The sequence below is a fragment of the Hypanus sabinus genome, chromosome 9, assembly GCF_030144855.1.
Source record: "Hypanus sabinus isolate sHypSab1 chromosome 9, sHypSab1.hap1, whole genome shotgun sequence".
Lineage (NCBI taxonomy): Eukaryota > Metazoa > Chordata > Chondrichthyes > Myliobatiformes > Dasyatidae > Hypanus > Hypanus sabinus.
In genome coordinates this window covers 162,417,253-162,433,897 of record NC_082714.1, presented here as the reverse complement: position 1 = coordinate 162,433,897, position 16,645 = coordinate 162,417,253, and the positions used below count along the sequence as shown (strand labels likewise).

General features: G+C 40.8%; 1 protein-coding gene across 1 annotated transcript in view; it reads left to right on the top strand.

The window, feature by feature from the left end:
• LOC132399990 (double-strand-break repair protein rad21 homolog) overlaps positions 1-16,645 on the top strand; it is a 126,630-nt gene that overhangs the window by 71,667 nt on the left and 38,318 nt on the right. The window contains exons 12-13 of the mRNA XM_059981007.1: positions 5,883-5,993; positions 11,531-11,611. Coding sequence (XP_059836990.1) covers positions 5,883-5,993; positions 11,531-11,611 — 192 coding nt within the window. The remainder of the gene's footprint in view (positions 1-5,882; positions 5,994-11,530; positions 11,612-16,645) is intronic.

The window sequence follows — 16,645 nt, the reverse complement described above, 5'->3', positions numbered from 1 at the left end:
ACTGACATGTCATGAAATCTGTTGTTTTATGGCAACAGTACAAGTGTAGTATGTAAAATACACTATAAATTACAATAAGAATATGTATTATACACACTGTCGACTTTGTTAGATATACTTGTACACCTGCTTGTTGATGCAAATAGCTAATCAGCCAATCGCTGCAGCAACTTAATGCATAGAAGCATGTGGACATCATCAAGAGGTTCATTTATTGTTTAGACCAAATGTCTACCTGGAGTATTGTGTGCAGTTTTGGTCCCCTAGTCTGAGGAAAGACATTCTTACCATAGAGGGAGTACAAAGAAGGTTCACCAGATTGATTCCTGGGATGGCAGGACTTTCATATGAAGAAAGTCTGGATCGACTAGGCTTATACTCGCTGGAATTTAGAAGATTGAGGGGGGATCTTATTGAAACATATAAAATTTTAAAGGGATTGGACAGGCTAGATGCAGGAAGATTGTTCCTGATGTTAGGGAAGTCCAGAACGAGGGGTCACAGTTTAAGGATAAAGGGGAAGCCTTTTAGGACCAAGATGAGGAAAAACTTCTTCGCACAGAGAGTGGTGAATCTGTGGAATTCTCTGCCACAGGAAACAGTTGAGGCTGGTTCATTGGCTATATTTAAGAGAGAGTTAGATATGGCCCTTGTGGCTAAAGGGATCGGGGGTATGGAGAGAAAGCAGGTTACAGGGTTCTGAGTTGGATGACCAGCCATGATCATACTGAATGGCGGTGCAGGCTCGAAGGGCCGAAGGGCCTACTCCTGCACCTATTTTCTATGTTTCTATGTCAGAATGGAAAAGAAATGTGATCTAAGTGACTTTGGCTGTGAAATGGGTTGTGGTGCCAGACAGGGTGGTTTGAGTATCTCGGAAAGTATTGATCTCCTGAGATTTTCACACACAGCAGTCTCTAGGGAATGGAGAGTTTACAGAGAATGGTGCAAAAACCAAAAAAAAATACAGTGAGTGGCAGTCCTGTGGGCAAAAACGCCTTGTTCTTGAGAGAGGTCAGAATGTTTTAAACTGACAGGGAGAGGGCAGTAACTCAATTAATGATGTGCTAAAAGAGTGGTGTGCAGGAGTGTAGAAGAGTATCTCTGAATGCACAATTTGTCAAACCTTGAAGTGCCCCACACTGGGTTCCACTCCTGTGCCTAATGAAGAGGCCACTGAGTGTATAGAGCTCTTTCAATTTCTGCCAAAAAAGAAGTAAGGAAATTGTAAGCCAATTAGCCTGACTTCAGTACTTGGGAAGATGTTTGAGTCCATTATTAAGGATGAGGTTTCAGGGTGCTTGGAGGCACATGGTAAAATCAGCAAAGTCAGCATGTTTTCCTTAAAGGAAAATTTTGCCTGACAAACTGTTGGAATTCTTTGAGGAAATAACCTACAAGATGGCCAAAAGAGAGTCAGTGGATGTTGTTTACTTGGATGTTCAGAAGGTCTTTTTTCACATAACAAGATAATAAATAGTCCATGGTATTACAAGAAACATATTAGCACGGATAGAGCATTGGCAAAAGAGTAGGAATAAAGGGAGTCTTTTCTGATTGGATGCTGGTGACTAGTGTTGCCTTGCAGGAGTGGGTGTTGGTAGCACTTCTTTTCATGTTGTGTGTCAATGATTTAGATGACAGAATTGATGGCATTGTGACAAGTTTTGCAGACGATATGATATTTTGCAGATGATATTGCAGACGATTTGCAGGGGCAGGTAGCGATGAGGAAGCAGGGAATCTGCAGAAGGACTTAGATTGGGAGAATGGGCAAAGAAGTGACGGATAGAATATAGTGTAGGGAAATGTATGGGCATGCACTTTTGTAGAAGGAATAAAGGTGTTGACAAATGTTCCCTCTAATTTGTAATGAGTCAGTGTGTGCAAAAATCTTGCGCCGTGCAATTTTTTGTCCAGTGATAACAACATCTGTGCACTGAATTTTGAAGTGGAAGTTAACCTCAAACGATTCTAAGAATAATAAACTATGAAGTCCAGTTTGTTGTTCATTGTTTAAAATTTTAAAAAAATACACATCAATGAGCCTTATTTCTCATATACTATACAACATGACATAGCTGACCTCATGAGCTTTCGGCGTAGCAGTTTCTACTGTTTCATTAAGCCGTTCTGCTATAAATGAACTAGTAGTTCTTTTGCACTCACACCCTTTTCTTCTTTTGAATTTGACATGATGAATCAATAATTTTTTCAATAAAAATATAAATAAGCCAGTTCTAAAATTTGCAGACAATTCATCGCAAACTCACTTTGTCAACGCCATCCACATCAGAAACAGGAAAGGGAAATGTGATTGTGTACAATAATGAAATATACTTAACATGCCAAATAGGTAGAGGATAATAATCGTCAGTGTGCAGCTTAAATTCCTTTGTGCATTAGTAGCAAAAGATGTGTGCACACGCATACCTTAGAGAGAACATAGGTGTACACTGTTTTCTAAACAAGGAGAAAATTCAAACATAAGAGGAGCCAAGGGTCTTGGGTGATCTCATGCAGGATTTTCTAAAGGTTAACTTGCAGATTGAGTCAGTGATAAGGAAGCCGAATGCAATGCTAGCATTCATTTCGAGAGAACTGGAATATAAGAGCAAGAATGTAATGCTGAATCTGTATAAGGCGTTGGTCAGACTGCACTTGAAGTATTGTGAACAGTTTTGGACCTCTTATCTAAGAAAAGAGATATTGGCATTGGAGAGGGTCCAGAGGAGGCTCAAGAGAGTGATTTCTAGAATGAAAGTGTTAATGAGAAGAGTTTGATGACTGAGCTGTACTCGTTGGAGTTTAGAAGAATCTCATTGAAACCAATCAAATACAGTCGGCCCTCCTTATCCGTGGATTTCGTTTGCGTGGATTCAACCAACTGCGGATCGGGAAAACCCGGAAGTTCTCTCTCCAGCACTCATTGCTTGAGCACGTACGGATTATTTTTTCTTGTCATTATTCCCTAAACAATACAGTATAACAACTATTTACATTAGCATTTACGTTGTATTAGGTATTATAAGTAATCTAGAAATGACTTAAAAGTACAGGCAGTCCCCGGGTTATGTTCCATTCCTGAGTCCATCTTCAAGTTGGATTTGAAGTCGGAACAGGTACATCCGGTATTATTTAGTGTCAGTCAAACATTTTTTTTAATATATAGTACATATTTTACCTGCCTATGCATATAAAACACTTGAGAAACATATGTATTTCTATAATTTAACCACTGCATAGCTTAGTAATAATTGTAGCTTTCATCAGGGCAGGGTCTTCCACATTCTCCATTAAAATTGTTCCAATTGTTAACCGACTGTAGCCTAACACTTTTCTAATGACCGATGGCGTTTCACCTCTTTCTGATCGCGTTATTACTTCCACCATATTTTCAATCGCTATCATGATTATTTTCATGAACAGAAACACTGCGGATTCAGAGCTGCGCCGCCAGGTCCTAATGTCCAGTGCATGGAAACATGTTAAATGAAGTCCGAGGTTCCGCTGGGTCCTAAAGACCACCGCACTGATACATGTTAAATAAGGGACTTGAGAATCCGCAAATTTTGGTATCCGCGGGGGGGTCCCAGAACCAATCCCCCACGGATAAGAAGGGCTGACTGTATTGAACAGTCTTGATAGAGTGGATGTGGAGAGAGTTGTTCCCATAGTGGGGGAGTCTAGGACCATAGAGGCACATTCATTTAGAACAGAGATGAGAAGAAATTATTTCAGCTAGAGGAATTCATTGTCACAGGTGGCTGTGGAGGCCAAGTCATTGAGTATATTTAAAGTGGTGATTTGTAGGTTCTTGATTAATCAGGGTGTCAAAGGTTATGGGAAGAAATTGAGGAGAATGGGCTTTAGAGGAATAATAAATCAGTTATGATGGAATGGTGGAGCAGACTCAATGAGCCAAATGGCCTAATTGTGCTCCTGAGTCTTATGGCTCATTCCAGGCAGCTGAAGGTCATCTATATTTTATAGTCTGAGCACTTCATCACTGGCAAGGTCACTTTTCCTCTATATAGCTGAGACAATACACTGAGCATGTATGTAAGCTTACGAGGTTACAGCCTTTCCAAAGGTACAGGAAATGATAGACTGTGCAGAATTAGACTTCCTTCAGAATCTGAAGTTGTTAATGAATTGCAAGATGTATTACTCTGTGAATGTACTGCTTATCATCAGCTCTGATCAGAAATTGCTCACAGTCAATACCATGTATTCCTGGAATTCACTTGACTCTTAGCAATGTGCATTGTCCTTACATTTCCCATACCATCATACCTGAAGGGCTGAGTGGTACCTCAGTAGTTTTATTCCTGAGGTATAAAACCTGTCTTTTCATTTAGCTTCTGACTCCAGCTTAAATCCATGTTTATACAATTGAAACCATTGTAATGATTTCCTAAGGACTCTTAGAAGCTAGTGGAGAATAGTATTGAATTTTTCAATGTGGTGTTTACTGCCTTGCAATACTTTCAGAGCTTTACACTTATATCAGCTGGTGTCTACTTGCTATCAGGAGAACTTAGCTTTTGCTGGAAGCTCTTCAGTGGGCAGATTTTCTTCTGGTCTTAGAGGGGGGAAATTATACCTATTAGGAGCAATAGCAGACATATTGTCAGGGTCATTCAGATGGCAGACAGATTCTGTTAAGGATCCCTAAGCAGGCAGATAGGTTTACAGCCAATTCCTAGCACCTGATCATGTTAGCTCTGGCACAAAGCATGTGCCTTCTAGACCTCACATGGCTTGTAACATGAGAAGCTAAGTGGAAATCTAGCAGCTAGAGTGCACTTTCCCATTTCTGGTTAGTGATTTTTTAGGATATTTCTAACCTGTCCACCGTTACACATTTCAGCAAAAGTGGTATAGAAGCACCAGAGTGAGATATTTGTGCTCTAATAAAGTTGCAATGTACCGCCACAAAACAACAAATTTCACAACAAATTCCAGTGATAGTAAACTTGATTCTGATAAGCACTTTATTCATATTAAGTATTTCTACCATGTGGTTTAAAAAACTTTAATTGCATTATTTTTTATAAATATGGTTCTTTTTCACGTAAGTCTTTTATAGTCGTCTTTACTTCTCAAGAAATATTGCATAGTATTGTTAGATTCACGTAATCTCAAATGTTCTCTACTCAGCCCTGAATAACATAATGTTTTTCATTTTTTTTAAATTCTTGTTATAAAGTAATTACCCAAATCTATGAAGAGAAGAGAATCACAAACATATACCTAAGTAATTAGCAATATTCAGTTGTTAGTGATTTTTTTTAAAAGCATGTCACCATTGCTGGGATTCTGGTTGACTTCACTAAAAGGTTGATTGCTGAGACATATCTTCAGCCAAATGTGGAACTTAAATTGTATACAGGTGTCCCCCACTTTATGAATGTTTGCTTTATGCCACTTCACTTTTACTAAAGACCTACATTAGTAACCTGTTTTTGCATTACAAAGAGGATTTTTGCTTTTATGAAAATTTTTCCCGTATAAATTAATGGTTCTTGGCTTTATGCCATTTTGCCTTAAGAAAGGTTTCATAGGAATACTCTACCTTTGTAAAGGGGGGAGATATCTGTATTGTAGAATGCCATAGAAAGAAAACCACATTATCCTGTATAAAACAAAAAAAAGTTGCTTTTCTTTAACGGAATGATTCAGCACTTATCTGCAGTTGATTGAGTTGCTTGGTGGCTTATGTAAACACCAACACAGCGAGCCTGGTTCTCAAACTTTGCATTGTTACAATTTAATTAAGCCCTCAGTGGAATATTTACTAGTAAATCTTTGTAAATGTAAGACAAAACACAATGAATTTTTTGATAAAATTTAATAGATTTCATTTTGCTTTTAAATAGGAACAATCTGACTCTGACTTAATGCAGGTGGATCTCCCTCTTGAGGAGTCATTAGTTATTCAGCTTTCTGTTGGAGAAGAGAGAGAAAGTGAACAAAATGAAATTGCAGAGGTGAGTAAAGTGTGTGTGTTTCAACCAGAGATAAAGAACCAATGTTAAAAACAGACCTGTACTTTAAGATTCAGCCTGTGTAAGACAACTTTTACCCAGCCAACACAACTGTGACTGAGATTTAAATGTTACAAATGTACCCACTTCCTCTGCAAACTCATTCAGCATATACAACGTTCTGTATGAAAAAGTTGCCCTTGGGTCCCATTTGTATCTTTCTCCTCTCACCTTGAACCTGTAGCCTCTAGCTTCAGTTACACTATCTCACTATGCTGAAAGGTGCATGTTACATACATGGTGAAGGGTGCATTCTCCAGATACCTCATGAGGTAGCCGTAGCCTTCAGCCAGGAGCAGGTGTCATCAGGTTGTTCCCAACCTTCACAGAGTGTTTCACTCCTTAACTACAACACTCTCCAGTTGGTGGGCTGGCAGTGTTGGCCAAATCACTGCCCATCTGCTCCTGGCTTCCAGCTTCCTTCCTCTCTCCTACTCCAAATTCAACAAGAGGCTCATTCTGCCTCTTCCCCCACCCTACAAACTGCTTGTTTTTAGCTCCTTTCGTCCAGGCCTAGAGCTGAGAACAACTGCCATGCTGATTTGGCTGGGTAACCTCTGCAGCCAATCCCCACAGGGAACAACCATGCCTGCCATCCCTTGTCTTTGCACTCCTGCACTAAGGGCTGGTACTTCAAGGTCTTTCTCTCATAGGCCTCTTCCCATACCTCCTCCCATGGCACTGTCAGCTAAACCAGAATTATCTTCTGGTCTTCAGTTGACCGCAATACGATATCCAGGAATTGCAGCCTCCTTCCCTCATCGACCCTTATCTCCCAGGACCTGGCAGTTAGCAGCAGATTTGACCTTGGTTGTTTAGTTAAGAAAGGCCTGGCTCCCTCTTTGATGAAGGTGATGGCCTTCCTCAAATCTGTGCCAGCCGTCCTCTTCTTGCATCTCTCTCACTCTAGTGTGTCCGCAAGAGCCAGCAACACCTTAACGTGGTGCCACCTATACCATCCTTGAATTAGAGCTGTTTTACACCCGGACAGTATATGATCCAGTGACCACTTTTGACCACAGAGCTTACAGTTCGGGTCCTCTGTCATCCCCCACGTGTTCAGATGTAATGGCAAAGGAAAGGTGTCACACATGGATTGCAAGAGGAAGGAAATACGGAAGGGCTCTGGTCTCCATAACTCTACTCATGAGATCTTGCACTTGGGTAGATCCCATTTTGTCCAGGCACCCTGGGACCCTTGTTCCACTGCCTTTGACGTCTGCTTCTCTTCCTCACAGATCTGTACTTCTGCCTGTACCATGTCTCGCCTGTTCCTTATGCTTGCTTTTCCCTGCTGCTGGAAGTGAACTGAGCCAAGGCCTTGCCACCCTACACAGGGGTTGCCGATGATATCTCGCAGCTTCAGAAAACACACTGCCTGCTCTACTGCTGCGTTGGCTACCCACTTGCGTCCAGATCTGGTTGCAATGTCTGCTTGCTTTACCAGGTCGTCATTGGAATCTCTCAAACTTAATAAGGCTCTGCATTTAGCCACCTTGAATTCCTCCACATCAGATGACAGGGGAAGCTGCAGCTGTCCGGATCGAATATAGAGGCCCACTGAAGAGAAGCTTGGGGTAACTCCTAACCATCTCCGTAGGTACTTGTTGGTTTTCCTCTCAATGCCCTCTATGGCAGTCACAGGGAACTTGTAAAGTGTGAAGAGCCAGAGAAGCCTGGGCAGAAGGCTGTATTGGTACTGCCAGGTCTTGAATTTACCGGGAAGTCCGGATTTGTCGATCTTCTTCAGCCACTCGTCTGTCTATTTCACAGCATTGGTGGCATTGCCCCCATCTGTCAGTGACGCATTAAACCATTTCCCCAAGCTTTTTATCAGGTTATCTTCGATGGAAGGGATGACCTCATCCTGAACTTGGAGGCTAAACTTGCTAGTTACTTTGCCCTTTCTGATCACCATACACCTGGATTTCTTGGCATTGAAGGACATCCTTGCCCAAGTGGCTACTTTGTCCAGGATTTCAAATACCCATCTTGCTTGGATATGTGACACAGGTGTTATAATAATGTCGTCCATGAACCCTTGTAGAGCCGGCTGGGCAATGCCCGACTCCAGCATTGAGCCGCGGGTCACGTCTTCTGCTGCTGATATTAGGAGGTTCGTTCCCATAATAAATAGGGTGGGGGAGATGGTGCACCCTGTTGGAATTCCCTTCTGGAGGTCCTGCCAACTAGTTGTGAAATGGGCTGATGTAAACCTGAGTTTGAATCCTCCTATAGCTGGTGATCACGTCTCAAATAGCCACTGGGATGTAGTAGTGGTCTTTTCTTTTTACAATATTTTTATTCAGAAGAAAAAACAAGATTTACAGAGTGCAACACATAGATACATCTCAACATAAATTGTGTACATTCATATATTGTAATAAAATTGATCAAAATGTTATAGCATATCACATAAAGATATACTACTCTAATCAAAAATTTTAAGATAAGTCATATATCATAAAAGAAAATTTTTATATAAAAAAGTCAACCCCCTACCAACTACCAAAGAAAAAAGCTGATGGATGATAAATGGATGATTAGAAAAGAAAACATATTTGCTTAAGAAGAGAAGATAGAAATATACATAAATGTCTGTGCACTGTTAAACTTTATAAATTGGAAAAGTAATTTAGGAAAGGTCCCCAGGTATCATAAAAAGATTGTTTCGAATTTAAGACTGAGCAGCGGATCTTCTCTAAATTTAAATAAGACATAATATCATGTAGCCATTGAAGATGTGTAGAAAGGGTAGACTCCTTCCATTTAAGCAAGATTGCTCTCCTTGATAAAAGAGAGGTAAAAACTAAAACCTGTAGGTTAGGAGTAGTTAAAGTTATATCTTCATTTGCAATAATACAAAACACGGCAGTAAGGGGATTTGGGTCAAAATTGGACCCTAAAAAGTTGTGAGAAGGTATGGAATACTTCCCACCAAAACTTTTGAATTTTAGGGCAAAACAAAACATATGAATTAAAGAGGCATCAGCAGAGTTGCATTTATTACAAAGTGGAGAAACGTTCAGATAAAAACTGGACAGCTTCTGTTTAGAAATGTAAGCTCTATGAACCACTTTAAATTGTAGAAGAGAATGATGAACACAGAAAGATGATTTATTAACCATTTTATTCCATCTTTCATCAGAAATCTGACAATTTAGGTCATCCTCCCAAGCTTTTTTCATGTTATCTAAAAAGTCTTGTCTAGAATCAATCAACAAGTTATAGATACCGGTAATAGAACCATTAACAAAAGGTTTTAAATTTAAAAGATCATCCAGTAAATTTTTATCAGGACCTATAGGAAAAGTAGTTAATTGGAAATGTAAGAAATCTCTAATTTGAAGGTATCTGTAAAAATGTGCTTTTGGCAGTGCAAATTTAGATGACAATTGGTCAAATGAAGCAAGAGATCCTGAGATAAACAGGTCCCAAAAACACTTAATACCCGTAGTTCATCCCGATCCTTAAAGACTTTGTCAGTCATGGAAGGGATTAAAAAAAAGAATTAAGGAGAATGGGAGATGATAATGAAAAATTCGCTAAATCAAAAAATTTTCTAAATTGAGACCAGATCCTTAAAGTTTGTTTAACAATTATGTTACCTGTTGTTTTATTTGCTGAAAAAGAGGAGTATGATCCAAGAAGAGAGACAATAGAGGAATTTTTTACAGAATTAACTTCTAAGGAGACCCATGATGGACAATCTTACGATAAATATAATAGGACCAAAAAGTAATATTCCTTATATTGGCAGCCCAGTAGTAAAACCTAAAATTGGGTAGGGCTAATCCACCCATCTCTTTATTTCTTTGTAGGTAAACTTTACTTAAACGAGCTTGTTTATTATTCCAAATATAAAATGTTAAAATTGAATCTAAAGAATCAAAGTAGGTCTTAGGAATAAAAATAGGTAAAGCCTGAAAAAGATATAAAAATTTAGGAAGAATCTTCATTTTAATCGAATTAATTTGGCCAATTAGGGATGAAGAAAGAGGAGACCATTTAGAAAGCGTCTTTTTCACATAATTCAATAAGGGGTTTAAGTTTTCTTTAAATAAATTCTTGAAGTTTTTAGTAATTGTTACACCTAGATATGTAAATTGACTTGTAACAACTTGGAACGGAAATTTGGCATTTGATGACATTAGGTCATTTAAAGGAAATTGCTCACTTTTATATAAGTTCAGCTTAGGGTGATGGTGCACCCTGTTGGAATTCCCTTCTGGAGGTCCTGCCAACTAGTTGTGAGATGGGCTGATGTAAACCTGAGTTTGAATCCTCCTAGGTAGCTGGTGATCACGTTTCAAATAGCCACTGGGATGTAGTAGTGGTCAAGTCCTTCTAGGATGTCCTTGTGGAATAGGCCCGTAGGTGTTCGCGACCAAACAGCTGTTAGGTCGCCTTTTTTCTGCTGGGCCTCGTGTTTCAAATGGCTAATCACTGAGGTATGTTCCAGACACCCCAAAAAGCCTGGAATGCTACCTTTCTGGATGGATGTGTTGATACAGCAGTTCTGCATCATGTAAGAAGTCAGCTTTACAAGCACAGGAAAGAAAATCTTACATTCCACGTTCAAGAGAGAAATTGTCCTAAACTGGGCAATTGTGGAAGAATCCTCTTCCTTTGGAATAGAGCTTCCTTCTGACAATTTCTAACCTGATGGAATAGTTCCTTTGGCCCAGATCTTTATCACGACCTTCCACAGCCTCTGAAGAGTTTTGGGCATTTCTTATACACATTATAAGGTATGCCGCTTGGGCCTGGGGCAGCTGATGCTTTAGCTTTCCGGATGATGTCCTAGATTTCCTGCCATGTGGGCTGCTTCATATTCAGCTCAGTTGATGCTATGTGATTCTTCAAAATCCTGATCTCTTGCTCAGGGTAGAGTTACGTCTCTACCAAAGGAGGTGTAAGGTGCTCCTTCCCTCCATTAGCCTGCCGATCCCTCTTGGGCAAGGTGCAGCCCCTGCTTAGCTCCTAAAATCAGAGTCATGTGAAACCACGGGAGCGGGTGGGAGATGTTTGTATGAATAGCTGGTGTATATCTTAAGTCCTGGTTATGTGACCACTGTTGCCAGGCAGACAATCTCTGAAGAGTATTGATAATGGCTGGCGTCACCTGTCTTGTAAAGATTCTGCACTGAAGAAGGCAATGGCAACCCACTTCTGTAGAAAAATTTGCCAAGAGCAATCATTGTCAAAGACCAGGATTGCCCACATCATATGACACCGCACATAATGATAATGAATTTGTGAGACGTCAGTCCCAGATGTTGGTGAGAGGGATTCTGCAAGGTTAAATGAACTGTGAGCAACTTTGTTGTGTCTGAATCTGGATTTCAAATCTATTGTTCTAATTTACAGTTGAATAGCTGATCTTTCTACAGTAACATTAGCTGCCAAATTACCTGTGATTATATCTCAAAGAATTGTGATTTATCTGTTAAAATTTGAATCTTTAATTTTTTGCACAGAACCGAAGTCGAGCAAGAGATCAGGATTTTGAAGAGTCACATAGCAACAAAAGAACACAACACCTTTGGCAGACCCTGCAGGTATAGTTTTACACATTTTCATGTTTCTGTCTTTGTGGGTAAAGTAGTCTGTCTGCTGTCCAGTGTAATTAATTGAAATGACTGTGTTTTTCTTGAGTGCTTTATGACAGTAAGGATGGTGAGGAGTGAAGTAAGGGTGTGAGAAATATCCTATTTGACACAAGTGACCTCTCTTGCAAAATAGATGGACAGAAGTCCAATTTAAAATGGATGGCAATCTTCGCTAATGTTTTAAGCAACAAGTTGTGAATTCTTGCATTGTAGGCAAAGTCAGAGCAGTGATTGTTGGGCTACTGTACCTATTTGGTTCAGATGTTATCTTGTCAGTGTAGATTGACAAGAGTCTCCTGAGAATCCACTGTCTTCTAGTTAAATTTTACTGTTGTCTGTACTTCTAAGTATCTTTTGTTAATACACTTGTTTCTGCCATTGGTAGTTCTGTTGAATATTTATGAAATTGCCACTTGCTATGTTACTACTACAACCATGGCCTACTCTGTGTTCCCGGGAAATCCACAGTGCTGTCACATCCCCACCTATAGCCTAATGCAGTGAAAACTCAGTAATTCCTAATACTGCCAGATTTAAAATTAATCTGTAGAGCTGTCCAATTCTAAATTCCCAAACACTGTTGACCTAACACTCCCTCAAAATGCTACAAAATTCTGGAATAGATGTTCAGAGTGAGACGGACAGTATTCAACCCTGTTGCACACAATCTGTAACTGCATGGTCTGGCTGATCTAGGGTATCAACTCTGGTTCATTAAAGAGTAGGAATAATCTACCAGGAACAGCACCAGTTGAGCCTAAAAATAATGAAGCGTCATTCTGGTGAAGTTACAACACAAACTACATGTATACTCAATATCAGAACCTGCCTTCAGAACTAATCGATCTCACAACCAACGGATCAGATTGGAATTGTACACTCCTACCATCTCTACTTGTGAGTAGTGGGAATAATTAATAACAAAGGGAGAAAGGAGATTCTAAGAATAAAGATTTATTATTAGCTTTGTACATCAAAACAGTGAAATGTGTTATTTTGCGCCAACGACCAGTACAGTATGAGGATGTGCTGGGGGGTCAGTCCACAAGTGTTTCCATATCAAGCAGTAATAAATCACTGGATTTGCTGTGTTGTCTAGAAGAAGTTCGCCACTCATCTGAGAGGCTTCAGTTCTGATCAATGGGGGTTAGTTTTCTGGCATATAAACTCTATGAGTTGCTTAAAGGTATAATATCACATGAGGGTCGTTAAGAGTTGTAGAGATTATGAGAAGGTCATTTGTCTTACCTTTGTGTGAACGGAGGTGTAAAATGTTATGGAGAACCTGGGGTAGAGATTTTAGGACTGCATTATAAGTAGCTGATAGGTGGTGTCGTACCCCACCCACTGTGTTCAGAGATGGGTTTTTCAGTTTGACAAAGATGGCTTCTTTAACTCCTCTTTCAACCCACCTGTCTTTCCTGTCCAAAATGTGCACATTGTTATCATCAGAACTGAAGAAGTCTCTCAGATGAGTGGTGAAACGTCCTCTGGACAACATAGCAAGTTCAGTTGCCTTGATTTACTACTACCTGATTGATGATGACCTGAATGACCAAGAACCTTCATAGACAAGTATCACCATGCTTCTGGCATCAACGTATTGTTCCCACAAATTACTAACCCTAATCTGTATCTCTTTGGAATGTAGGAGGGAACTGATGCACCCATTATAAATCCATGTAGTCATGGGGAGAATGTACAAAACCCTTCAGATAGCAGTGGGAATTGAACCGCTATCATTGGCACTATAAAGCATTGTACTAACCGCTGCATTAGCATACCGCTGCTATGCTCAGTAATGGCAAGCCCCAAGACGTGAGTGCCAGATTGGAGTTTGAAGCAGTTGCAGCCATGTTCAGCTAAACATGTTCAGATAGATGAGCCTTCTTCCAAATTTTTACACAACAGAAGACAATCTTCAGGCATTTAGACTTACTCCAGATAATATCAAGGGATGGGTGAGAGCACTGGACATAGGACCAGACAATATCCCAGCTGTAGTGCTAAATACAAATCTGGAGCACGATCTGTAGTAACGATTGGAGTGTCACAGTAGCATAGTGGTTAGTGTGACATTATTACAACTCCAGGCGTTTGAGTTCAGGATCTCGGTGTCGTCTGTAAGGAGTCTGGAACGCATGGGTTTTCTCACTGTCCAAATCCGTACAATTAATTGATTAATGGTCATTGTAAATTGTCCCTTAATTAGGCTGGGGTTAAATTGAGGGTTGCTGGTGGTACAGCTTGAAGGGCCGGAAGGGCTTATTCTGCCATGCTGTATCTCTAAATAGTGGATTTGGTTTGTAGTTGGGACTATTATATATTGGGCAAATTAACTGGTTTAATGAGATTAGTTAAAACGTTATGAAAAAGACAAACTTCTGCTTAGCTGAGATTAGATTAGATTAGATTCAACTTTATTGTCATTGTGCCGAGTACAGATACAAAGCCAAATGAAATGCAGTTAGCATCTAACCAGAAATGCAAAGAATCGTATTATTTACAAAATAACTGCAAATAAAAAGTAAGCGATGCAGCACACAAATATAAAAGTACTGAGACAGTGCAATTCGGGTGCAGTATTGCTTTGGGCTGTGATGTGAGGTTCAGCAGGGTCGCAGCCTCAGGAAGAAGCTATTCCTGTGCCTGCTGGTGCAGGAGCGGAGGCTCCTGTAGCACTTACCAGATGGGAGGAGAGTTAAAAAGTCCATGGTTAGGGTGAGATGCATCCCTGATAATGCTTTTCGCCCTGTCCAGGCAGCATTTATGGTAGATGTTCTCAATGGTGGGCAATTGGGTGCTGATAATCCACTGGGCAGCTTTCACCACACACTGGAGTGCTTTGCGGTCCGATACGGGACTATTGCCATACCACACTGAAATGCAGTTGATGACTATCCTCTCAGTGGTACAGTGGTAAAAGTCCATCAGTATCCTGGGACAGAGGTGAGCTTTCTTGATGCTCTGCAGGAAATAAAGGTGCTGTTGTGCCTTGTTGATCAGGATGGAGGAGTTAAGGGACCAGGTGAGATCCTCAGAAATGTGAACACCAAGGAATCTGAAGCTTGATACACGCTCCACTACAGCTCCATTGATGTAGGTGGGTACGTGAGTCTGGCTCCTAGCATGCCTGAAGTCCACAATGATCTCCTTGGTCTTCTGGGTGTTAAGAGCCAGGTTGTTGTCAGCACACCACACGGCCAGGTGCTGGACCTCATCCCTGTAGGCCGTCTCATCATCCCCTCTGATTGGGCCAACCACCGTGGTGTCATCTGCGAACTTGATTATGGAGTTAGAACCATGTACAGGAACGCAGTCATAGGTGAAAAGGGAGTACAGAAGCGCTCTCAACACACAGCCTTGAGGCACACCGGTGTTCAGGGTGAGTGTGGAGGAGGAGAGGTTGTCTAACTTAACAGATTGGGGTCTGTTGGTCAGAAAGTCCAAGGTCCAATTGCAGAGGGATGAACTGATACCAAGCTGGTGAAGTTTGGCGATCAACTTGGAGGGGGTCACAGTATTGAATGCCAAATTAAAGTCAATGAGCAGCATTCTGACATAAGAGTTGGAGCTATCCCGGTGGGTAAGGGCAGAGTGAAGTGCCGTGGAGATGGCGTCCTCTGTTGACCTGTTGGTGCGATAGGCAAATTGATGGGGGTCCAGGGTAGTGGGCAGACAGGATTTCAGATGTGATAGAACCAGTCCCTCAAAGCACTTTGCAATGATGGGGGTGAATGCAACTGGACAGAGGTCATTCGGGCCCGTGGCAGTGGAATGCTTCGGCACTGGCACAATGGTGGCGATCTTGAAGCTTGTGGGGACAACTGCCTGGGCCAGGGACAGATGCATTTAAATAAAATGTGGAGCAAATTAGAATACTACCAATTTTACTACAGTACCATAAAACTGTATTCGTTCCTAATAGTTATTGACAGAGGAGTCCGTCCAGTGTATGCTGCCATGTATGGGGTGTCTGAGGAGGGATAGCAACTCTTGCAAAGGGGTTTGTCATGTTCATTTTGCAGCAGCTCACTCACCTTTGGTCCCCACTGGACACTCAGTTTTTACCTGTAGCTCCAAGTAGCTGTTTGAAAGCGACATCAGCCACGCCATGGTACAAGTTTTTGACAGGCGGGCTTAACCAGGTGAGGGTAGCCAGTGACTTCATACTCTGGTGAAATAGTGACATAGAAGCCTATGAAGACAGATCTGGTTGTTTGGGTGAATGTGATCAACATGAGATGCGACGATCAAGAATGAAGTTCTGCAACACTTGTGGAGAGTGGAGGGTGAGATAAGGCATGAAAGATGTCATTGTTATCCACTGCAACTGAGGAAGACTCCAGTTTTATGATGAAATCTTGTACCACTGTACCTGGACTTACGAGGTTGTGAAAATGGTACTGTCCCATTGCAACAGCTTTTCCACTTTAAAATCTCCTCCGCACAGATTTGACTGTCATCGTTGGATTCAAAGGGCATCCAACATGCTGCTGTGTTCTTTTGATTGACTATAAATCAACAAAATTAGCATAGATACCTAATGCAGATTATGCAATGTCTTCATACAATGCTTTCGATGATTGCATCCTCTAAATCTTCATTTTCATTGTAACATTCAAAATGATTGTTGAAACCTTCAGATTCATCATAGTCCTAACTTGCTGAGGCAATGAAATCATTTAAATTTCACTCCCAGCCATTTCTGGCATCTTCAAACCAGAATCCTTGAAACTGCAGGTAATAAAACAATTTGAAATTGTCTTACTGCTTATTTCTCGCTATCGTTGACAATAATCACCGCTTTTTGGACACAAACACATGCAAATGATGCTATTTTAAAATTTCATTTAAGCATGGTGTAGTGTCTAATGGCCACACAAGTTCATGATTCTGACGCTAGTTGGAAACTTCAGCAACAGTTTACTGTCCCAATTAAGCAGCATTGTGTCCAAAATAAATAAAGGGAATCCCAGATAT